General features: G+C 38.8%; 1 protein-coding gene across 3 annotated transcripts; it reads left to right on the top strand.

The window, feature by feature from the left end:
- The first annotated feature begins 8,427 nt into the window (after positions 1-8,427).
- On the top strand, positions 8,428-16,035 carry MTERF1 (mitochondrial transcription termination factor 1). 3 transcript variants are annotated; one of them, XM_050782875.1, is made up of 3 exons: positions 8,428-8,486; positions 9,029-9,087; positions 14,162-16,035. In XM_050782875.1, exons 1-3 carry the CDS (start codon positions 8,475-8,477, stop codon positions 15,330-15,332), a joined length of 1,242 nt encoding a protein of 413 aa, XP_050638832.1. In that variant the 5' UTR covers positions 8,428-8,474; the 3' UTR covers positions 15,333-16,035. The 3 variants fall into 3 exon arrangements, with proteins under 3 accessions (XP_050638832.1, XP_050638834.1, XP_050638833.1); XM_050782876.1 differs by having other exon boundaries at positions 8,436-8,503; XM_050782877.1 differs by lacking the exon at positions 9,029-9,087 and having other exon boundaries at positions 8,431-8,486.
- The last annotated feature ends 9,623 nt before the right edge of the window (positions 16,036-25,658 follow it).

The following is a 25,658-nucleotide window of genomic DNA, read 5'->3' as shown; positions in this document are numbered from 1 at the left end:
TGAGCCGTCTCCTTGTAATAAAAAGTCTACCACTTAGGTACAATGTGAGCAAATCTCCCACTAAATAGAATCTTAGAATTTTAGAGCTGGAAGGGGCCTTTGATATCACTAGGTTCATCCTTTTCTTTCAGACTGTAAATATCTCCACTAGACTTGTCAAAAGCAGGAAGTATTTCTTATACTTCATGGTTTCTCTGGCACCCACATGGTGGATATTATATAACCAACGATATAATGGTGGATGTTATATGACCAATAAAATAATTTTCAGATGAGGAATCTGAGTTCCAGAGTCAATAAATTAGTAGGTTCATTCATTCGTTCATTCATGTAATACTAGTAAAAACAGAAAGCTTTAGATATTCATGAATGACATAAAATGACATAATGACATAAGTTAATTAGAAATATAAGAGGCTAGAGTGTTTCTGATGCTCTTATGCAAGTAAATTTAATCCAACTAACATATTGATACCTTGCTAGGGAAGGCACTGCATTATGTTCTATAAAGGTTAGAGAGTACAGTTATTAGGGCCCAAGCTCTGGATTTAGATAGCCTGGGTTCAATTTCTGGTTCCTACTTCCTAGCTGTGTGATATGGGGCTATTTATTTAACCTCTTTGTGACTCCCTTTTCTGAACTGTAAAATGGGGATAATAAAACCTGCAAGGCTGTTACGCAGATGAAACTTTATTTTGCTGAGCCTGATGCTGGGTTTGGGGGTGCCAGTGTGAAGATGGGGCCAGGGCACAGCTAAATTGGGACAAAATAATGGGGAGAGAAGTCTGGAGGCTTGAGGACCAATTGGTCAGTAAGAAGAAATTGTGGGCCAGTGAGTTTAACAGGAGATCTCAATGTTGTTTTTCTATTTGGTATGGTATGTAACCCCTTGACAAACCAGCAGTGAGGTCTATATTGCTCACTAATGTTTATATGTGATGTGGTTTACTTTAGCAGAACTCAGAGTGGTCCTAGATTCTAGCTCCAGCAGGGAGCATGCATAGCTGGCAGAGACAGAGGATGGGGGATGTTGACACCTGTATTTCACAAAAATGGATAAAAGTCTGTGTCCTCAAGGATTTTCTAAAAGTGGAGAAAATCGATACGTATGCAACAAATTAATTTCAACACATGGTAGAATGAATTCAGTGTTATAATGATTGAATAAAGTGCTGCATACATATAGAAGTGGGAAAGATTTATTCTGATTTATACAGAAGTGGGAAAGAAGTGGATTTGGGAAGGCTTCAGGGAGAGATGGTATTGCTCTGTGGGTTAAGTGACTAACAAGTAGAGATGGAGAGAAGAGGAGCAAACAAAGGACCAGAGGCAAGGAAGCGCAAGGGTGTGCTTGAGAAATGGTGAGACTACATAGTGTTAGAAAACAACATGAACAACTAACTTCTATCTCTAGATTTTTTGCTATGTAAGCCATCATTGACTGGAGATTCTGTTGCTTGCAGCTAAATAACAATTCTCATAGACTGCTCAGTAACTATGTGTTGAATGAATAAATAGAGAAATGGAAAGATGATTGAAGGAAAGATCAAAGACCCCCAACTCCAATTCAGGTTCTCTAGCTGTCCTGGTGGACAGTAGATGCTTTTGTCTGTCCAACCTCCTTTTCTTCATGCTAGTAATAGTGAGCACCTATTTCCCTTAACTTCCTTTCTCCAACTCCAGATAGTTTTTCTGGAACTGCCAATTACATTATATCCTGCCACCTCCAAAATAATGGGATGGTCATATGACTCAAAGAAGCTAATCTGAATATTTATTTTTGATTTGATGTTCAAAGACTAATATAATTTCTCTCTTTCCTTTACATTTCCAAAAAAAGGTTGCAATCTTAGAGATACTGGTAGCCATACACCTTGTTGCATGGGAGAGCCTGAGAAAATTAGGACTACGTATAGAAAGAAGCTGAGACGAGATGCAAAGAGAGCGGTGGGTCTAATTTAATTCCTGGATTAAGTCGTGCCTGAGGACACCTCTGCCTCTCTTTTTCCCATAGGAGAAAATAATTATGCTCTTTCCCCTTTTGGGTTGAGTTAGCTTGAGTTGCATTTCTGTCACCTGCAATTGAAAGAATCCTGTGTAATAGTCACTAATTAGCAACATTATTTGTTAAATAATACTTTTTACCATTTTGGACCTCAGTTTCCTTATCTATAAATAAGGCAGGTTGGACAAGATATTCAGTATTCCTTCAGGCTCAGTTTCCATTTTTCACACTCCTATAACAACTGGAAAGTTTGAGCCAAAATATGCTTAACTGAATCCTTTAAATTTTTTAAAAAAGAAAAATAATCTATAAAGGAAAATTCTTAAATCAGCCTAAAACCTACTTTCCTTGCTTCATATCAACACTTAAGTTAGACAATCACAACAGACTTTGAGTAATATTTCCACAACTGGAATGCAGTCATCCAAAAATTGTAATAAAATATTACTTTATAATTTTGTATATGATACAGTAGTATTTCAAAGCAAAGGGGAAATAAAGTACTATTCATTAAATGATGTTAGGACAATTGACTAGCAATTTTGAAAAGAAACAAAAATAAATTTCTACTTCATTTCTCATTCCAGAATAAAATCCAGATGATTCAAAGATTTAAAGGAAAAACAAGAAAAATAATAATGAAAGTACTGGAAGAAAATATATGTGCCTGGGCTTTATGAACTTGAAGTGAAAAGGACTTTTAAAGAACAAAGTGACTTCTCTATAAGCTTGAGGTGAAAAGGACTTTTTATACAACGAAGTATAATCTCAAATGCAGTATAAGCAAGGGATTAAGAGTACAGGTTCTAGAAGCAGTAGCTTGGGTTCAGATCCTGGTTTCACAAACATTAGCTTTATGATCCTGACATAATGCTATTGCTTGGATGTTTGACCCTCCAAACCTCATGTTGAAATATGATCCTCAATGTTGGAGGTAGGGCATAATGGGAGAGATACAGGCTTGATGTTGTAATGAGTGAGTTGTCACTCTTACTTCCCATGAGAGCTGGTTGTTAGAAAGAGCATGGCATCCCCCACCCCTCACTTCCTCTCTTGCCACATGATCTTTGCATGCCCTTTTGCCTTTTACTGTGAGCAGAAGCAGCCTGAGGCTCTCTCTAGAAGCAAATGCTGGCACCAAGCTTCTTGTACAGCCTTGATATAGTTTGGCTGTCCCCTCCAAATCCAATGTTGAGATGTAATCCCCAGTCTTGGAGGTAGGGCCTGGTGGGAAGTGTTTGGGTCATGGGGGCAGATTCCTCATATTCTTGGTGCTGTCCTTGTAAGAGAGAGTAAGTTCTTGTGAGACCCTGTTGTTTAAAAGTGTGTGGCACCTCCTGTCCCCCGCTTGTTCCCTCTTGCCACATGAGACGCTTGCTCCCCCTTTGCCTTCCAGCATGATTGTAAACTTCCTGAGGCCCTCACCAGAAGCTGAGAAGATGTCAGTGCCATGCTTCCTATACAGCCAGCAGAACTGTGAGCCAATTAAACCTCTTTTTTTTATAAATTACTCAGCTTCAGGTAATCCTTTATAGCAACACAAAAATGTACTAAGACACACAGTCACTTAATTCATCTGAGCCTAAGTTTCATCTGCAAAACTATGATACCTGCCTCGTAGGGTTGAATAAAGATATTCAATATACTCTATGGGTATATGTATATAGGCCAGTCTGATAAGACCTGCATTAAAGTATAATGAGCTACTCACATATAACTGTAATTTAGCTTCAGTTACAGTTACACAATATGTCACCCACAATGCCTAAAATACTTAGTGTATATATTTTATTTATATTCTTCTGGTTTATATTCTTTCATATGTTCTGGAAGGATATTAACCAAAATAATATAAATAAAATATAAATAGTGGTTATTTCTAGGTGATGGAATTACAAGTGAAATTATTACTTTTTTTTTGCCCCTTTCTTATTTGTATTTTCTAACGTAAATTAAAGTATTATGTCTCCCTGAGTGTCAGTATAGCATTGTGAATACAGTCATAGACTCTGGAGCCTGACTTCTTAGGTTGCAATACTGGCTCCCTTACTTACTACCTGCGTGAGCTTGGGGAAGTCACATAGTCTCCATCTCAGTTTCCCCATTTGTAAAATGGAGATAATATTACTTCCATTATACAACAAAATGAGTTAATATAGGTGAAATGATTAGAATTGTGCATGGCAGATAGCATTACATAAATGTTTTCAAATATTATTTTTCTCTCCACGTACTTTCTCTTAAAAGTCCTAGTTTTTGGATGTCTTTAATATAGCAATCAACAAATGAAGTTACAGTTATATGTGAGTAGTTCACTATAGTTTTTAATGCAGGTCTTAGCAGACTATGGCCAGTGGCCCAGCAGCCCCCAAAATAAGAATGGTTTTTATACTTTTAATGGGTTGTGAAAGATGGAAAGAAAAAAAAGAATTTGCAACAGAGACAGTATGTGACCCACAAAGCCTCAAATACTATTTGGTCCTTTATAGGAAAAGGTTGCTGACTTTTGGCTTAATATGCTTTCCCTTTCAAATAACATTTGCAATTTTAAATCAGCACAGTTTATACCAAGGAATAAATCTCTAAAGGAGGAATTTCAAGAAACATCTTAAACAGAAAAGGAAAATAGTTTCGGACAATGAAAATAGTATTTCATCTTGTGAATGTTTGCTCCCCTCCTCTCTGTTGAGATTAATTTTTCTACCAATGATTAAGAATCACTTCGTGGTAATTAATAGAAGGTTTGGTACAGCAGAATCAAACAATCCAAAAGGTACTTAAACTCATGAGGCTAAATGGGATCTCAAATGATTATTGGGTTTCTTTGGCCAACTCTGTCGGGCTGATCCAACTACCATGGGAATTGCGATCATATCAGGTCTGGAATCAGCAAATTTGCTAGGCTAAATATCCAGTTCTTTGCCACAGACCCTTGTGGTAATGAGTGTGGGAACATGAAAGCTGACTCAGGAAGTCTTTAGGCACACTTAAGAGAAATAAAGTTGCCTGAAGTAAAATCTTTAGAAATCTTAAATTGTTAAAAAGCAATTGTGAAAGGGGGGGAAATTAAGCAATCTTTTTCATTTTTTGCCAACAAAGTGTTAACCTGAGATACTCTGGGTAATTTTATCTACTTCTTTAATTAGCCTTGAACAACTGGGAGACATTTTATGCTTTATGCAAACAAAACAGCTGCAGGCAAGAGAATGGAATAAGGGAGTCCTGGGTAGAGACCTGATGTTTCTCTGAGGGCCCTCAAGTAAGTCACATAGGAAGCTAGCAGGTCTGTCTGTGAAGTTGATGTGGGGATGGGGCAGGCATTTGTCTACTGAATCCAGGAATCTGTGGGTGTTTATCGACTGAAGGTAAGGGTGGGAGGAATGAAGGGCAACTTTCTTTTTGACCTTAATTGGGCTTGCTGAGATTCAAACATGAACGAATGGTCAACTGAGGGGCTGTGGTTTGCCAGAAATCTATTTGCATGAAGCAAGAAGGACACTTCTAGGGCAGAGGAACAGGCACATTTGGCACAGTCAAAACGTTCTTAATTGTAAAAGGCAGAGGCACTTCTGAATAGAGCACAGATTCTGTGTGCAGACTTGACTTTCAGCCCAGCTTCTGTGTATCTAAGTCCTATGTGTTGGGATTACAGGTGTGAATCACTACACTCAGCCACTTTATTTTTCTTAATTACATCAACTTGGTAGGGACATGGGTCGCTATGGTCTTGGGGAAGGAGATGGAAGAGGCATGTAGAGGAGAAGACATTCAGGCTGAGAGTAAGATCCATCACTAGAAATAAGGTCCAGGAAGGCAGGGGCTTTGTCTTGGTTCCCACTATATCCCCTAACCTGAAAACAGGGCCTGGAATATGCAGGTGCTCAATAAATGTTCATTGAATAAACAAATGAAATACAGGCAAAGTATATACAGGTCCTATTGTAAAACATCATAAAGGATGATGAGGCAATAGTCATTTCTCTTACTGGAGGTAATGACATTTCAAAAATCATTGAAGAAATACAATAAGAAAGAAACCTAATTAATTATACAACATCCTAACACAACCATTATTACACTTCTATTGTTATACTTTCAGTATTTTATAATACACATTTAAAATAGATTTGTAATCGGAAAATTTCTGAGGGGAAATATAACTTATTTTCAAAAGAACCAATCTACCTTTACCGACAAAATATCACTAAAAACCAACATGGGTGACGTTACTTAAGTAAGTCTGAAATAATTCTTGATAGCTAAGTCAATACAACAAAGTATGTGGTATAAATCTTAGACTTACTGGTAAAGGAAGTATAAGACGTGCATTCTCTTGGTAGTTCCTACTCTAGGGGTTTCAGTGTTCTCATTTGTAAAATGAGAGGCCTGGGCCTCAATAATCTCAAAGGTTATTTTATTTAATTTAATCCCTAAATTTTATTTTTTTACATGCCGATTGTAAAGCAGTTTGTGTGTATGTATATACATAATATATAATAATATTAATTCAGACATAGGAGCTCCTTCCATGAAGAAGGAATATAGAGTTTAGAAATTCACATTTTAACAGCCATTTCCAATTTTTCAGGACTAATTTTTACCTGGATGAATTGCAGTAAGTAGTTTCACTTAATAGATAGACTGATTATTAGTATTTTAAATTCCCAAAGATAAATCTTTATCCTTCTAAACCAACAAAACAGAGAGTTAATTAAAAACAAAGTGACAACAACCACCCAGCTAGGAGTAGTCAAAGGGGAAGATTGACGGTAAAACATAATTGGTTCATTGGCATAGATGAAGAGGGATGAAGAGGCCGGGCACGTTGGCTCACGCCTGTAATCCCAACACTTTGGGAGGCCGAGGTGGGTGGATCACGAGGTCAGGAGATGGAGACCATCCTGGCCAACATGGTGAAACCCCATCTCTACTAAAATACAAAAAAAACAAAAACAAAAACAAACAAAAAAAATTGCGGGGCATGGTGGCAGGCGCCTGTAGTTCCAGCTACTCGGGAGGCTGAGGCAGGGGAATTGCTTGAACCCGGGAGGCAAAGGTTGTAGTGAGCCGAGATCGCACATTGCACTCCAGCCTGGCAACAGAGTGAGACTCCGTCTTAAAAAAAAAAAAAAAAAAAAAAAGGAAAAAAGAAATGGCATAAAGAAAATTCTTTTTCTTTTTTGAGACACGGTCTCACTGTGTCACCCAGGATAGAGTGTAGTGGCACAATCACGGCTCACTGCAGCCTCAACCTCCCAGGCTCAGGTGATTCTCCCACCTTAGCCTCCCGAGCAGCTGGGACTACAGGCACCTTTGACCACGCCTGGCTAATTGTATTTTTTGTAGAGACAGGGGTTTCACCATGTTGGCCAGGCTGGTCTCGAACTCCTAGCCTTAAGCCATCCTCCTGCCTCGGCCTCCCAAAGTGCTGGGATTACAGGCCTGAGCCATCGCTCCCAGCCAGAAAATTATATCATTAGGCTCTTACATGGAGGAGTTAGTAATGCCTGAAATTTTTCCTCCTTGTAAAATTCAAGGTCAACCCTGTTGATCCTGTGTTTTTTTAAGGACGAAATCACTGTTGTCTCTTGAGGATAACTCAACAGACACGATTAATTCATTAACGTAAATATTATCTTTCTTTTGATGGCCACAGTAGAAGTGCCTTGAATTGAAGCTTTATCTCCTCCATTGTCACCATCACTAGGCAGGTGAGGCTGAGGACTGCGTGGTTTAAGGCAACGCTTCAGGAGGGAGCAAAAACGCATCCACTGTGGAGATGAGGTTTCGGTTGCCTTCATTTTTTAAATAGCGCAAACCTGTCACAATGTCAAAAGAACCATATTTGAATTCGAGCTGCAAGCAAGTAAATCGAAGTATATACTAGAATTGATTCCCAGCCTGAAGGCGGATGCTGAATTCAGACCAGGAGTGACACTCTAGGATTTCCACGGTAGTTCATGAAAGAAAGAGAATCTGGGACTAAACAGAGAGTCCACACCCGCTTTTCCTGCACCAAAACACGCCGAGATGTTGATCGGCATCGCGTTAGTCACATTAGGAGCAGCAATCGCATTATCAAAAACTGCGACATGGCATGCAAATAATAGCGACCTTCCCACCACGTGTCGTCGGCAGGCAGTGGATGCCACCATAGGATCCCTATAGAATGCCCTACAGTTCCCCCACGGCCATCTGCCCAGGCGACTCGGAGTCCCAGGCCCCACCGCGCCCTCCAAAACCCGTCTTGGGCGTTCAATACCCGGCGCTCAAGGCGGTCTCTTGCTGCCCCCTGCCAGGCCCCTAGCTTCGGGCTACGAAGGGCTGAAGTACCGCCACGAGGGGGCGCAGGACCAACGACGTCACCTCTGCGCGCGACCCGAGACCGGAAGTTAGTCTTTTCCACTTCCGCTTCTCCTCGCAGCTCCGGACTCCAGAGGCGGAAGTAAAAGCCGTTTACAGCGGGTGGATGCACTTTAGGGTGAGATTGGCAAGTTGGTGAGGCCGTGCTTTCCTTTCTTTTTGTTAAGAAGTGGGTGTGGGTGACTGCTGTACAGTGCAATCCCTTGCAGAGTTGCCCTTGGGGGAGGAAGAGGGATGGAAAGAGCCTTCGGTGTGGAATTACCTTGGTTTTGAGTTAAGAAAGATCCACCTGGGTTCGAATCCTAATGCTTCAGCTAGCGAAGGCAGGCTAGTATGGGAGCTCGGCGCTGTTTCAGATTTTGTAATTTTAAGGCTTATGCCTACCTTCTAAATTGTTGTGGGGAGTAAAGCGAGACAATGTATATGAAGCATTTAGCTTTGGTTTTACAAAACATTCGTGATTCCGCTACCTTTTCCCATCATATGTAGGCATGTACTTGCCGTTTTCTTTTCTGTATGTCTGAGAGATGTTGTTTGCAAGAGGTAATGCGTCTCACGAGAACATAATGCAATGCGAACGTTAGCTGGGATCGAACTCTTGTTTTGTATTAGGAAGGCCTGAAATATTTTGCCTTTTTTGTGTATGTGTGTCATTTCTAGGGACAGCTGTTCTCCAGCCTTTCTAGAGGGATGCAGAGCCTTTCCTTAAGACAAACAAGGTGAGAAATGCATGTAAAGATCTCCAAACTTAGCTTGCTGTATCAAAAGAAGACCAGCTGGAATGTGGCATCTTAGGGCCAGTGATTATTTCCATTAACAGCCTGTTTAATAGGCCAGTTGTGGGGCAGAGGGGAACGTAAATCTTTTTTTTAGACCGATCATACTACAAGCAGAGATTTTCAGTGTGTTTGTTAAGTTTGAACATTAGCCCTTGGGATAATGGTTTTGGTTAACTTAAAAAGTCAATTTGAGAAATAGATTGAAGTCAATTTTGGAATAGGTGCCATTTCTGAAATTTGTACATGAGGAAAGTTGGTGACTTTCTTGTATTAGGCTATTTAGGTGTTCATTTACCCGACTAGATATTATGAATATTTTGAATGGAGATCCGTTGCTAAGAGTAAAGCATCATGGAGAATTTTGAAGTGTGACTTTTTTGGTGCTAGAAACCGAAAAATCGATAAAGATAATACGTATTTCCCATTGTTTTTCACACCTAAGGCCATTTTTACTTGTTTAAAACTTTTTTGTCCGACTGCAAAGTAGCACATATTCATTAAAGTCCCAGTATTTCAGAAGTAGTACATAGCCTCCAATAATCTTTCAGAAATAACTGTCATTCCACCTCTGTATATATTAATGTCCCCCCACTGCCTTTAACATACATGGCATTATCCATACCGTTAGGCAGTTTGTCATGTAGAGTATCTTTGACATCTTTTTATTGCAGTAGATCAGTCTTTATTTTTGGCACCTCTATAGTATACTGCCTAGATGTACCACAATTTATTAATCATTCTATTAGTGGTCATTTGAGTTTCTTCTTCTATGCCGTAGCTAATAATGTTATGGTGGTCTTCCTTTTTCTTTCTTTTTCTTTTTTTATGAGACAGAGTCTTGCTCTGTCACCCAGGCTGGAGTGCAGTGGTGCAATCTCAGCTCACTACAACTTCCACCTCCCAGGTTTAAGCAGTTCTTGAGCCTTAGCCACTTGAGTAGCTGGGATTAGAGGCATGTATCACCATGCCTGGCTAATTTTAGTATTTTTAGTAGAGATGGGGTTTCGTTACGTTGGCCAGGCTGATCTCAAACTCCTGGCCTCCCAAAGTGGTGAGATTATAGGCGTGAAACCACTGTGCTTGGCCTGGTCATTATTTTTCATAACAAACACGTATTCTTGTTTTTTTTCTTTTTGAGATGGGCTCATTCTGTCATCCAGCCTGGGATGCCGTGGCTAGATTATGGCTCACTGTAGCCTTGACCTCCTGGGCTCAAGCAGTCCTCCTGCCTCAGCCTCCTGAGCAACTGGGACTATAGGTGTGCACTGTTACAGTTGGCTAATAGTTTGATTTTTTGTAGAATAAGGGTCTCACTTTGTTGCCCAGGCTGGTCTCAAACTCCTGGGTTTAAGCAATCCTTCCACCTTGGCTTTCCAAAATACTGAGATTACAGATGTGAGCTGCTGCCCCTGGCCCTTTTTATTCCATTTGGATAATCTCCAGGGAGTGGAAATGCTGCGTTAAAGGCTATGAACATTTAAAATTGTGGCAGCTGGTGCCAAATTCTGGTTCTGGCCCATTAACAATATTTGAGAATTTCCTCTGTTTCCTCATATGTTCATTAACAATCGATATTAATTACTGTTTCTAGGTTTAGTTGAGACCACACATGTCATTTTTAGAGTAAATTTATTGCATTTTAGTATTGTAATCAAGACCAAATTTCAGATGCCTGTCGTAAGTCCATTTCAGCTCTTGTTTTCTATAAATAGAAAGCTTAGTTTTAGATTCCTTAGTAATAAGTTATCATAAAACAAATGATTGACTTCAATTGTAAGTATTTTAAGGATTTGAGGGAAGATTATATTTGAATGGGACCTTGTCCTATGGATAGGCATCAGGAGGATGGGCCTTTCTAAAAGAAAGAGCAACTTAAGCAAAGGCAGGGAGACAGGAATGGGCAAAGATGTTTGGGATCAGAGGTTTGAGAGGCAGTAGTGCTAGGTATTGAGGTGGTAGAATAGAAGAGATAGCTGGAAAGGTAGTTAGAAGTAGATGGTAAGGTTGTTAGAACTAACTGAAAAGGTAGCTAGAAAAAGATCACTTTGAAGATTTTGTTTTTTCGGGGAGAGCTACAGAAGGTCTTTAATCAGAGAATGAGGGACATAATCACATCATTTTACAAATATCAGTATGGTGGCAGTTTTGAGTGATTGATGTCAGAGAAGCGCATCAGGTGGCTGTTACAGGCTGGGTGAAAGAGAATGAAGACTTGTAACAGAATGAGAATTACAAAGATTAGTGAGGGTGGATTTCAGAGAGATGCCAAAGAAGTTGAATCTACTTGATTTGATGACTGGAGTTGAGGAAGAGGAAGAAAGCAAAGCTCACTTTTGGATTTTTATCACAAATGACTCTTAGGATAGTGATTGTGATAATGATATCTTTAGTCAGAAGAGGGCAACTTTGGGGACTGGGAAAGATACTCAAGTTTGGGGCATGTTAGTTTGTGTGGAAGATACTTCCATGAAGGATGAGTTATACACAAGACATCAAATTTACTTGTGACAGATTTAGAAGAAACATTTATAGATTTGTTACTTTTTGTTAGGAATTTTGGCATACATTTTCACTTATTTTTAGTTTGCTATTAATATAATTTCTGTTGAACATTCTGTGGCTTGTTCAGCCTGTTTACCATGATGCTAATAGTCTTAAGAAAGTGCACTGTCTAAAGTAGTAGTCCACACTTCCTTGATTGTGTACATTGTCAATAAAAATATACCTACAATATATGTACATTTGTTTATTGATTATATGTCTTACAGTACCATCATATTGTTTATATTATAAAGCATATGTAGAAAGAATTTTCAAAGGCTAAGACAAATATAAATTGTAGTTTTACTATTTTCTTCCTCCATCCCATTGTATCATCTTGGACCTCTCTAGAAAGTACTGGTCTGATTTCCAGCTGATGCATTCTGCCCCATTATTCCAGTAGAGGTCACTCGAGCATCTGGAAGAGAGAACAGGCTGTTGAGCTATGCAAGGAAGAGCCTTCATTCTTCAGTTAGAAGGATAATTGTATTTTAGTTTCGAAATTCATGCATTTTTGGAAGAGTATGTAGTTACAGTGTAGTATGTGGTATTATGGAGAAGTGAAGAATAGTGAGTTCAGCAGAGTATGGATCAATCTAAAATGTGCTTTTGTTGTTTGATGTTTATGTTGTGAGTGCCTTGCATTTGGCTTTACACATTACTTGATTCTATAGTTTTGGGGTCTTTTCCCAATTCTGTGAGAATCTGTAGATTATGTGAGCCACAGGAATGTTCCCTGCCTGTAGGCATAATCAAGTTCTAGTTAAAATTGGAGTAATTGAAAGGACAGACACAAAGAGGCTTTCTTTGAAATTGATCTTGAAAGCAGTGTCTTTAGCCCAAAGAGTTTAGTAGTGGGTTGGAATCATCTATCTCTATTTTCTATTTTATGCTTAATTAGGAAAAGGAGAAAAAAGAATACCTTTTCTAAGTAAGAGCCCGTTGTAAGTAATTAGAAATCAAGCATGAACTTGTTACAGCTATATATTCTAAAAAGGCAAAAGTACAGTTTAAAAAAATATGTATGTACGTTATATGACTCAGGCACAAGTAGCTTAGAAACAAATCAGATAGGTTGAATAACAGAACACTTTTTCTGTTGCTTTTCTCATAAAATATTTCTTATAAATAGAGATGCTCATTTTAGTAGGGATCTATGATTATGATTATAAATAAGCTTGTATGTTTTGAGCCCCATTTCTAAATGATCAGGAAAAATGAGTTATTGAGGTTTTAGTCACATGCTAGAAGCTGCAAGTTGAAAGTGTTGTGCAACACATGCAAACAGCCCAAAACTAGTCTTGTTAATATGGTGATGGAGAAGGGGAGAATGGTGAAAGTAATGTTTTAATGTTTACATGCCATCTTTCAGCACAGTTTCACATGTTATGGGCTATGTGGATTTAATATCGCAACTAGATCATTTTGAAGATGAAAATTGGTTTGGAATTATTGGATTACAATGTAGGGAATGGTAGGGTAAACCAAATGATTGTGATCAAGAGCTGTTGACTAGAGCTCTATATAAGCTAAGAAAAATTAAGGCTTTAATGGTAACATGGATATAAAGGGTAGCATGAATCTAGAAAAAGATGTTCAAGATGTTGAGAATTTCCTCTGTTTCCTCATATGTTCATTAACAATCAATATTATGAATTACTGTTTCTAGGAAATTAATCTGAGGTGTTGGTTTTCAGGGCTAGATTTAGAGTTTGAAAACCAGGAGGCCAGAGGCAAAGAAATCTAGTATCTATGGGCAGGGCAAGGTCAAAGACCTGGAAAATTGAAATATAAGGCAATAAGCCAGACCTGGCATGGTGGCTCACACCTGTAATCCCAGCACTTTAGGAAGCCAAGGCAGGCAGATCACTTGAGCCCAGGAGTTTGAGACCAGCCTGAGTGACATAGTGAAACGCTGTGTCTACAAAAAATAAAAATAAAAAATTAGCTGGGTGTGTGGGGGCATTCCTGTGGTCCCAACTACTTGGGAGGCTGAGGTGGGAGCATCACCTGAGCCTAGGGAGATGAGGTTGCAGCGAGCCATGATTGTGCTGCTGCGCTCCAGTCTGGATGACAGAGTGAGACCCTGTCTCAAAAACAAACAAAAAAAAAAGTTTGGAAATCCGGAGGACAAAGCAGAGATGGAGAGGGTCAACTGATTTTAGGTAGCCAAGGCAGGCAAGGGTAAACAAAAAGAGCATGAAAAAAGGAAGAACAATTCTGGGTCACTAATGGTGCCCCATCCTGTTTTTCTTTATGTTAACAATGGAAGCAGCCCCATGCCTACAAATAACAGAAGCAGTGAGCTAGGGAGAGACAGTGCAGTGGCTGAATTATTAACACAGTTCTGTAGAGCTGGAACTGAAGGTAATATTCTCATAGAAATGACCATGATGCTCATAGGATCATAATATGGCCATTTAGTTGTTTAACACATGCATTTGTATAATATTTTATGTGTTGTTTTACACAGCACTTCAAAAGGTTTGAACTACCTAACCGTTATGGCACCAAGAAACCTCTGGCATATGAGAAGTAACTTTCTCTTTGGTTCAAGATGTTGGATGACCCGATTTTCAGCAGAAATCATCTTCAAATCAGTTTCATTTAGACTTTTTGGTGTGAAGTGTCGTAATGCAGACAGTGAGCCTTCGGAAAATGAGGACCTACTGAACAACTTACTTACTATGGGAGTAGATGTTGACATGGCAAGGAAACGACAGCCTGGAGTTTTTCATAGGATGATTACCAATGAGCAGGACCTGAAGACGTTCCTTCTTTCCAAAGGAGCTAGCAAAGAAGTGATTGCTAGCATCATATCAAGATACCCACGAGCAATAACACGTACTCCTGAGAATCTTTCAAAACGGTGGGATCTGTGGAGAAATATTGTGACATCAGACCTTGAAATTGTAAATATTTTGGAACGTTCTCCTGAATCCTTTTTTCGGTCCAATAACAACTTAAACTTAGAGAATAATATAAAGTTCCTCTACTCAGTTGGATTGACCCGTAAATGCCTTTGTCGATTGTTGACCAATGCCCCTCGTACCTTCTCCAATAGTCTTGATCTGAATAAACAGATGGTTGATTTTTTGCAGGCAACCTGTTTGTCATTGGGTCACAATGATCCCACAGATTTTGTCAGGAAGATAATTTTAAAAAACCCTTTTATCTTAATTCAGAGCACCAAGCGGGTAAAAGCTAACATTGAATTCTTACAGTCAACTTTCAACTTGAACAGTGAGGAACTGCTGGTTCTGATATGTGGTCCAGGAGCTGAAATCCTAGATCTTTCCAAAGACTATGCCAGAAGAAGCTACACAAATATCAAAAAGAAGCTGTTTTCTCTTGAATGTACTGAAGAAGAGGTACAGAAGTTTGTCTTAAGCTATCCAGATATGATCTTCTTGGCAGAGAAGAAGTTTAATGATAAAATAGACTGCCTCTTAGAAGAAAACGTTAGTATTTCACAAATAATTGAAAATCCTCGGGTTCTGGATTCAAGCATAAGTACTTTAAAAAGTCGAATCAGAGAATTGGTAAATGCTGGCTGTAACTTGAGTACTTTAAACATCAGTCTTCTATCTTGGAGTAAAAAAAGATACGAAGCTAAATTGAAAAAGTTAAGCAGATTGGCCTAAGGATGCCAGTGTTTTTAATTCTCAGGAAATGTAAATATGTTATGCCACATTGCAAAAGAATTTTGCAGAAGTGATTAAGTTAAAATGTTATTAAGGGCCTTAAGATGGGGAGATTATCCTGAATTACTTGGGAGGGCCCAATATAATCATAGGGGTCTTTAAAAGTTGAAGAGGGAGGCAAAAGAGGAGGTCAGAGTGATCGTATATAAGAAAGACGACTACTTTTGAAGGAAGGTAAAAGGGGGCTTTGAAAGAGGAAGACACCTTGAGCCAAGGAATGAAGGGGGCCTGTAAAAAAAAAAAAATGGAAGAGGCAAGGAAACAGATTCTCCCTTAGAGTCCCCAGAAAGAATGCAGCCTTGCTGGCACCTTTTTAGCTCAGTGGGATCAATGTCAAACTTCTGACCCACAGAACCATAATATGGTAAATTTGTGTTCTTTTAAACCACTGAGTCAGTGATAATTTGCTGCAGAAGCGAATAGATTAACATAGCAACTAAGTAGATGATTAGTTGCATTATAGGTGAAGTCACAAAATACAGTCCTTTAGTGTTAAGTCTGTGTTTCTTCCTTTTATAAGAGTAATTATATTTAAAAAATCTACCTACCCTTCTGGAATTGCTAATATTAGTGTTTATGAAGTCTTAAATGTGCATAAAAAACTAAATGTGAATAATCTAAATAAAGGAATATTTTTGCCTAATATAGTTTAAGGAAATGGTAATCATTTCTGTGCATTTTGTTGGCATTTCAGCTAATATTGAGTAATTTTCAGAGGCGTTGACTTAAAAAATGACAAATCAGATAATGTTGGTATTTTCAAGATACAATCTAGCTCTGACATAAACTGAAAGATATGGGACAAATTATATGACTTTTAATTATATGACTTTTAATTATTTTCCAGAGGCATTTGTTTTCTAGATGTCGTTTTTGAATTAACATAATGGCGCTCAACCTTTTAAACCTCACTTGCTATCAGTGATGCCTTAAAAAACCTTATTCCTATTATTGATGAAAACAATATGTCTGCTTTTCTAAGGCCATTTATATATTCAACAATACTGTTATTATAATTATCTTTGTTTATTTGATGGCAAGCATGGCACAGTTTAGAAAGCAAGAGCTTTAGAGTGATGTATCTGGGCACCATTCCTGAATAACTTGTGTTAATGTTTTAAATTTACTGAACCTGTTTTTCTCATCTGTAACACTAGAAATTGACCTTCCAGAGTTGGTAGGAATCAAATGAAAATGCACCTCTAAGTGCATATTCTTGCACATAGTAATGATGCAATCAGTGATCCCTATAATAAAAAGATAGTATTTTAAAAAGCAGCTTTATTTATATGTAGATCACATACTCAATTTACCTACTTAAAGTCTGACACAGTTCAATTTATATAGAGAGAGTTTTGCAACTTTATTTTCCATTGCTTATAATACATTTATAATTTGTTGGAAAATCTATAAAGAAAATGAATTTCTTAAAGTTATGGAAACTGAGAAATCCTAGGTTGAGGGGCCATATCTGGTGAGAGCCTTCTTGCTGGTGGGGACTCTGAAGAGTCCTGAGGCGGCACAGCTTATCACATGGCGAGTGCTAATGTGCTTAGGTCTCTTTTTCTCTTCTTATAGAGCCACCAGTCCACTCCCGTGATAAGCCATTAATTCATTGATACATTAATTAATGAATAGATTAATTAATTTCTGATGACATAGCCCTTATGATCCAATCACCTCTTAAAGGCCCCACCTCTCAATACTGTCACATTGGGGATTAAATTTCAACATGAGTTTTGGAGGGGACAGATAGTCAAACCATAGCAACAACCATCACCACAATCTAATTTTAGAATATGTTTGCAATCCTAACAGAAACCTTGTACCTGTTAGTGAGTCCCCATTGTTTCCCTCCATTTGTTCCCCCAGCTCTAAGCAAAAACGAATCTGTTTTCTGTCTCTATAAATTTGTTTATTCTGAACATTTCATATAATTGGAATCATACAGTATGGTCTTTTGTGACTGGCTTCTTTTTTTTTATTATCCCATTTTCTTTTTTTTCTATTATTATACTTTAAGTTCTAGGATACATGTGCACAATGTGCCGGTTTGTTACATATGTATATATGTGTCATGTTGGTGTGCTGCACTCATTAACTCGTCATTTACATTAGGTATTTCTCTGAATGCTATCCCTCCCCCCTCCTCCCACCCCACGACAGGCCCCGGTGTGTGATGTTCCCCACCCTGTGTCCAAGTGTTCTCATTGTTCAATTCCCACCTATGAGTGAGAACATGCAGTGTTTGGTTTTCTGTCCTTGCGATAGTTTGCTCAGAATGATGGTTTCCAGCTTCATCCATGTCCCTTCAAAGGACATGAACTCATCCTTTTTTATGGCTGTGTAGTATTCCATGGTATATCTGTGCCACATTTTCTTAATCCAGTCTATTGATGGACATTTGGGTTGGTTCCAGGTTTTTGCTACTGGGAATAGTACCTCAATAAACTTATGTGTGCATGTGTCTTTATAGCAGCATGATTTATAATCCTTTTGGTATATACCCAGTAATGGGATGGCTGGGTCAAATGGTATTTCTAGTTCTAGATCCTTGAAGAATCACCACACTGTCTTCCACAATAGTTGAACTAGTTTACAGTCCCACCAACAGTGTAAAAGTGTTCCTATTTCTCCACATCCTCTCCAGCACCTGCTGTTTCCTGACTTTTCAATGATTGCCATTCTAACTGGAGTGAGATAGTATCTCATTGTGGTTTTGATTTGCATTTCTCTGATGGCCAGTGATGATGAGCATTTTTTCATGTATCTGTTGGCTGCATAAATGTCTTTTGAGAAGTGTCTCTTCATATAGTTTGCCCACTTTTTGATGGGGTTTTTTTTTTCTTGTAAATTTGTTTAAGTTCTTTGTAGATTTTGGATATTAGCCCTTTCTCAGATGGGTAGATTGCAAAAATTTTCTCCCATTCTGTAGGTTGCCTGTTGACTCTGATGATAGTTTCTTTTGCTGTGCAGAAACTCTTTAATTAGATCCCATTTGTCAATTTTGGCTTTTGTTGCCATTGCTTTTGGTGTTTTAGACATGAAGTCCTTGCCCATGCCTATGTCCTGAATGGTATTGCCTAGATTTTCTTCTAGGGAAGTCTTTAATCCATCTTGAATTAATTTTTGTATAAGGTGTAAAGAAGGGATACAGATTCAGCTTTCTACATATGGCTAGCCAGTTTTCCCAGCACCATTTATTAAATAGGGAATCCTTTCCTCATTTCTTTTTTTTGTCAGGTTTGTCAAAGATCAGATGTTTGTAGATGCGTGGTATTATTTCTGAGGGCTCTGTTCTGTTCCATTGGTCTACATCTCTGTTTTGGTACCAGTACCATGCTGTTTTGGTTACTATAGCCTTGTAGTATAGTTTTAAGTAAGGTAGCATGATGCCTGCAGCTTTGTTCTTTTTGCTTAGGATTGTCTTGGCAATGTGGGCTCTTTGTTGGTTCCATATGAAGTTTAAAGTAGTTTTTTCCAATTCTGTGAAGAAAGTCATTGGTAGCTTGATGGGGATGGCATGGAATCTATAAATTACCTTGGGCAGTATGGCCATTTTCATGATATTAATTCTTCCTCTCCATGAGCATGGAATGTTTTTCCTTTTGTGTCCTCTTTTATCTCGTTGAGCAGTGGTTTGTAGTTCTCCTTGAAGAGGTCCTTCACATCCCTTGTAAGTTGGATTCCTAGGTATTTTATTCCATTTGAAGCAATTGTGAATGGGAGTTCACTCATGATTTGGCTCTCTGTTTGCCTGTTATTGGTGTATAGGAATGCTTGTGATTTTTGCACCTTGATTTTGTATCCTGAGACTTCGCTGAAGTTGCTTATCAGCCTAAGGAGATTTTGGGCTGAGACGATGGGGTTTTCTAGATATACAATCATGTCATCTGCAAACAGGGACAATTTGACTTCCTCTTTTCCTAATTGAATACCCTTTATTTCTTTCTCCTGCCTGATTGCCCTTGCCAGAACTTCCAACACTATGTTGAATAGGAGTGGTGAGAGAGGGCATCCCTGTCTTGTGCCAGTTTTCAAAGGGAATTCTTCCAGTTTTTGCCCATTCAGTATGATATTGGCTGTGGGTTTGTCATAAATAGCTCTTATTATTTTGAGATACGTCACATCAATACCTAATTTATTGAGTGTTTTTAGCATGAAGGGCTGTTGACTTTTATCAAAGGCCTTTTCTGCATCTGTTGAAATAATCATGTTGTTTTTGTCTTTGGTTCTGTTTATATGATGGATTACGTTTATTGATTTGCATATGTTGTACCAGCCTTGCATCCCAGGGATGAAGCCCACTTGATCATGGTGGATAAGCTTTTTAATGTGCTGCTGAATTCGATTTGCCAGTATTTTATTGAGGATTTTTGCATTGATGTTCATCAGGAATATTGGTCTAAAATTCTCTTTTTTTGTTGTGTCTCTGCCAGGCTTTGGTATCGGGATAATGCTGGCCTCATAAAATGAGTTAGGGTGGATTGCCTCTTTTTCTGTTGATTGGAATAGTTTCAGAAGGAATGGTGTCAGCTTCTCTTTGTACCTCTGGTAGAATTCGGCTGTGAATCCGTCTGGTCCTGGACTTTTTTTGGTTGGTAGGCTCTTTATTATTGCCTCAATTTCAGAGCCTGTTATTTGTCTATTCAGGAATTCAGCTTCTTCCTGGTTTAATCTTGGGAGGTTGTATGTGTCCAGGGATTTTTCCATTTCTTCTAGATTATCTAGTTTATTTGTGTAGAGGTGTTTATAATATTCTCTGATGGTAGTTTGTATCTCTGTCGGATCAGTGGTGATATCCCCTTTATGATTTTTTATTGTGTCTATTTGATTCTTCTCTCTTTATTAGTCTTGCTAGCAGTCTATCAATTTTGTTGATCTTTTCAAAAAAACAGCTCCTGGATTCATTGATTTTTTGAAGGGTTATATCTCTATCTCCTTCAGTTCTGCCCTGATCTTAGTTATTTCTTGCCTTCTGCTAGCTTTTGGATGTGTTTGCTCTTGCTTCTCTAGTTCTTTTAATTGCGATGTTAGAGTGTCAATTTTAGATCTTTCCTGCTTTCTCTTGTGGGCATTTAGTGCTATAAATTTCCCTCTACACACTGCTTTAAATGTGTCCCAGAGATTCTGGTATGTTGTGTCTTTGTTCTCATTGGTTTCAAAGAGCATCTTTATTTCTGCCTTCATTTCGTTTTGTACCCAGTAGTCATTCAGGAGCAGGTTGTTCAGTTTCCATGTAGTTGAGCAGTTTTGCATGAGTTTCTTAATCCTGAGTTCCAGTTTGATTGCACTGTGGTCTGAGAGACAGTTTGTTATAATTTCTATTCTTTTACATTTGCTGAGGAGTCCTTTACTTCCAACTATGTGGTCAGTTTTGGAATAAGTGTGATGTGGTGCTGAGAAGAATGTATATTCTGTTGATTTGGGGTGGAGAGTTGTGTAAATGTCTATTAGGTCTGCTTGGTGCAGAGCTGAGTTCAATTCCTGGATATCCTTGTTAACTTTCTGTCTCATTGATCTGTCTCCTATTGACAGTGGGCTGTTAAAGTCTCCTATTATTATTGTATGGGAGTCTAAGTCTCTTTGTAGGTCTCGAAGGACTTGCTTTATGACTCTGGGTGTGCCTATATTGGGTGCATATATATTTAGTGTAGCTAGCTCTATCTAACTATCCTTGTTGAATTGATCCCTTTACCATTATATAATGGCCTTCTTTATCTCTTCTCATCTTTGTTGGTTTAAAGTCTGTTTTATCATAGACTAGGATTGCAACTCTTGCTTTTTTTTGTTTTCTATTTGCTTGGTAGATCTTCCTCCATCCCTTTATTTTGAGCGTATGTATGTCTCTGCACGTGAGATGGGTCTCCTGAATACAGCACACTGATGGGTCTTGACTCTTTATCCAGTTTGCCAGTCTGTCTTTTAATTGGAGCATTTAGCCCATTTACATTTAAGGTTAATATTGTTATATGTGAATTTGATCCTGTCATTATGAGGTTAGCTGGGTATTTTGCTCGTTAGTTGATGTAGTTTCTTCCTAGCATTGATGGTCTTTACAATTTGGCATGTTTTTGCAGTGGCTAGTACTGGTTGTTCCTTTCCATGTTTAGTGCTTCCTTCAGGAGCTCTTGTAAGGCAGGCCTGGTGGTGACAAAATCTCTCAGCATTGGCTTGTCTGCAAAGGATTTTATTTCTCCTTCACTTATGAAGTTTAGTTTGGCTGGATATGAAATTCTGGGTTGAAAATTCTTGTCTTTAAGAATGTTGAATATTGGCCCCCACTCTTTTCTGGCTTGTAGAGTTTCTGCCGAGAGATCCGCTGTTCGTCTGATGGGCTTCCCTTTGTGGGTAACTTGACTTTTCTCTCTGGCTGCCATTAACATTTTTTCCTTCATTTGAACTTCAGTGAATCTGACAATTATATGTCTTGGAGTTGCTCTTCTCGAGGATTATCTTTGTGGCTTTCTCAGTATTTCCTGAATTTGAATGTCTGCCTGCCTTGCTAGGTTGGAGAAGTTCTCATGGATAATATCCTGCAGAGTGTTTTCCAACTTGGTTCCATTCTCCTCATCACTTTCAAGTACGCCAGTCAGATGTAGATTTGGTCTTTTCACGTAGTCCTATATTTCTTGGAGGCTTTGTTCATTTCTTTTTACTCTTTTTTCTCTAAATTTCTCTTCTTGCTTCATTTCATTCATTTGATCTTCAATACCTGATACCCTTTCTTCCAGTTGCTTGAATTGGCTACTGAAGCTTGTGCGTGCATCATGTAGCTCTCGTGCCATAGTTTTCAGCTCCATCAGGTCATTTAAGCTCTTCTCTACGCTGTTTATTCTAGTTAGCCATTTGTCCAATCTCTTTCCAAGGTTTTTAGCTTCTTTGCGATGGGTTCGAACATCCTCCTTTAACTCGGAGAAGTTTGTTATTACTGAATGTCTGAAGCCTTCTTCTCTCAACTCGTCAAAGTCATTCTCTGTCCAACTTTGTTCTGTTACTGGCGAGGAGCTGTAATCATTTGGCGAAGAAGAAGGCGCTCTGATTTTCAGAATTTTCAGCTTTTCTCCTCTGGTTTCTCACCATCTTTGTGGTTTTATCTACCTTTGGTCTTTGATGATGGTGACGTACAGATGGGGTTTTGGTGTGGATGTCCTTTCTGTTTGTTAGTTTTTCTTTTAACAGTCAGAACCCTCAGCTGCAGCTCTTTTGGAGTTTGCTGGAGGTCTACTCCAGACCCTGTTTGCCTGGGTATCACCAGCAGAGGCTCCAGAACCTCATGTATTGCAGAATGGCAAATATTGCTGCCTGATTGTTCCTCTGGAAGGTTCATCTCAGAGGGGCACCCAGCCGTATGAGGTGTTAATCAGCCTCTACTGGGAGGTGCCTCCCAGTTAGGCTACTCTGGGATCAGGGACCCATTTGAGGAGGCAGTCTGTCCATTCTCAGATCTCAAACTCTGTGCTGGGAGAACCACTACTGTCTTCAAAGCTGTCAGACAGGGACATTTAAGTCTGCAGAAGTTTCTGCTGCCTTTTGTTCAGCTATGCCTTGCCCCCGGAGGTGGAGTCTACAGAGGCAGGCAGCCCTCTTTAAGCTGTGGTGGGCTCCACTCAGTTTGAGCTTCTGGGCCGCTTTGTTTACTTACTTAAGCCCCAGCAGTGGCAGTTGCCCCTCCCCCAGCCTTGCTGCCACCTTGCAGTTTGATCTCAGAGTGCTGTGCTAGCAGTGAACAAGGCTCCGTAGGTGTGGGACCCTCTGAGCCAGGTGCAGGATGTAATCTCCTGGTGTGCCGTTTGCTAAGACTGTTGGAAAAGCACCATATTAGGGTGGGAGTGACCCAATTTTCCAGTTGCCATCTGCCATGGCTTCCCTTGGCTAGGAAAGGGAATTCCCCAAACCTTTGCACTTCCTGGGTGAGACGATGTCTCACCCTGCTTCAGCTCATGGTCCATGGGCTGCACCCACTGTCCTGCACCCGCTGTCCAACAATCCCGAGTGAGAGGAACCTGGTACCTCAGTTGGAAATGCAGAAATCACCCGTCTTCTGTGTCGCTCACGCTGGGAGCTGTAGACCGGAGGTGTTCCTATTCGGCCATCTTGGAACCTCCTCACTGGCTTCTTTTACTTAGCATATTTTCAAGGTTCATCCATGTAGCACATATTAGTATTTCTTTTTTATTGGCAAGTAATAGTCTATTGTATGGGTACAGTAGTATTATTGGAAATATATTTTACTGTTATGGCTTAAAGCAAAGTATTGCTTTCTTAGGGCTTCTGAATTGTATGCGAGTATTTTCTGAGGTATTGCTTTGGAATCTAACAAGCTCATAAGGAACTTGAAGGAGGTGGGTAGAAGAGATAATAGTTTATTGACATCAGCAGATCATAGGATTGTAGCTGGGCTGATGAGAATTGGTATTGCAACGATAGTTGCAAGTGACCAGAGAGAATGTGGGTTGCACTGAAGTACAGTACAGCACTTGATCATTGGGCAGCAGGTGATGGGGGAAGGAAAACTTTGGAGAAACAAACAGATAATACCTGTCAGGCAAAATTAACATGTCACACTTTAAGGTTCGAGTCTGATCAAGGGAGAGTCAATTCTTTTTTTAAAAAATAGAATTATAGAAATATTGGCCAGGCACATAATCCCAGCTCACGCCTGTAATCCCAGCAATTTGGGAGGCCGAGGTGGGAGGATTGCTTGAGCCCAGGAGTTCAAGACCAGCCTGGGTAATGAAAAACAAGACAAAACAAAAAAAGGCCAGCCATAGTGGTGCACACCTGTACTCCTAGCTATTGAGAGGCTGAGGTGGGAGGATCACTTGAGCTTAGAAGTTTGAGATTGCAGTGAGCTACAACTGTGCCACTGAACTCTAGCATGGGCAAAGGTGAGAGACCCTGTCTCAAAAAAGAAATTATAGAAATCTTCAGTAATATTTTGTCATGAGTGAAAAAAATCCATGTTTATGATGGGAAAAGATAGAAAATAAATTCTCCAAAAGAAAATAGCTATAATCTTATCTCTCAGAGATTGTTAACATTTTGGTGATTCTTGGTATTGTTTTTGTTGATAGAAATATCCATACATGCATGTAATATGAATAGATGAGTGGTATATATATTTGAAACCTAACTATTTTATAATTTTTTTAACGTAATAGATCCCAAACATACTAAGTATTCTTTAGTAACTAATTACAGAATCAAGTGTTCACCTATAACATGTTTTTTTAATGGCTGCATGAAATTCTGTTCTTTGGATAAACCATAATTTGTCACCATTGATCAGCGTGAGTAAATTTTAGTACATTAGTAATTTTTTGAAAATCCTACCTAGATTATTTCATTATTCCATAGTGTTAATGCATACTACCATTTTTTAATTGTTGGTTTACTTTATAACTTAAAATTTTGGTCTAGAAAATATAAATACTAAGTGTCCTGCATTTTGCCATTCTCCAAATGTCAGATGGATCTGTAAAACTTCATTTTTTAATGGAAACCATTCTAAATTATTGCCATAAATTTGAGCACTTTCAAATAACTGCAAGAATTTGGATAATATCACAGATTAAAAAGAAAAAAAAGTGAGTTTCTTCCAGATGAACTTAGTAGGAAGGAATTTAAAAAGTGAATATTTATAGATGGGTTTATTGGGTTATTAAACTAGTAATTTCTCCCCTTAAATAATTTCTAAGGCTGGGTAGTACATGGTCTATGGCTAAAGATCCAACAATATAGCTTTCCTGTAAAAAAGCAAAACAAAACCCTGACTACTGGCTCCTTCCTTGTTAGTCTGTAATGCCCCCTTACTTCCTACCATCTAGTGGAGATCCAGTAGAGAACTGTTGATGGCAGAACCCTAGCCACAAACTTTGGTAATAGTCCATTGTTATACAGTTCAGGAAAAGTTTGGCACAAGTGAGGTAGAATAGCAGGACTGTATTATTAGATTTTGGGAAGAAATAGAAGATACACTGATGGAATTTCATTTTGTGTCTCAGTTTTACTATTTTTCTGATCAGTACTTGGAATTTATTTGTCCTTAATAGAAATATCATGTGAAGATTGATGAACTTTTATACATGAATTGCTTTATGTTAATTACGAACAATTTTAGTATGATGATATGCTAATTCTTTCATTTCCATTTTGAATATCCCAGTGCCACCTTCACCAGCTGTCAATGTACCTTCAAATTCTGCCCACCATAATTTTCTTTCTTTTAAAGTTTACCGTGGAAATGAATTTATTCTGTGGTAA

This window comes from Macaca thibetana, chromosome 3, assembly GCF_024542745.1.
Source record: "Macaca thibetana thibetana isolate TM-01 chromosome 3, ASM2454274v1, whole genome shotgun sequence".
Classification (NCBI taxonomy): Eukaryota; Metazoa; Chordata; class Mammalia; order Primates; family Cercopithecidae; genus Macaca; species Macaca thibetana.
The sequence above is the reverse complement of the archived record's forward strand: the minus strand, read 5'-3'. Positions and strand labels throughout refer to the sequence as shown.

Bases quoted from the DNA above. Each gene is read 5' to 3' on its own strand.
- MTERF1 (XM_050782875.1), top strand. The intron at 9,088-14,161 runs GTGAGAAATGCA...TGTTTTACACAG, and splicing joins CTTTCCTTAAGACAAACAAG to CACTTCAAAAGGTTTGAACT.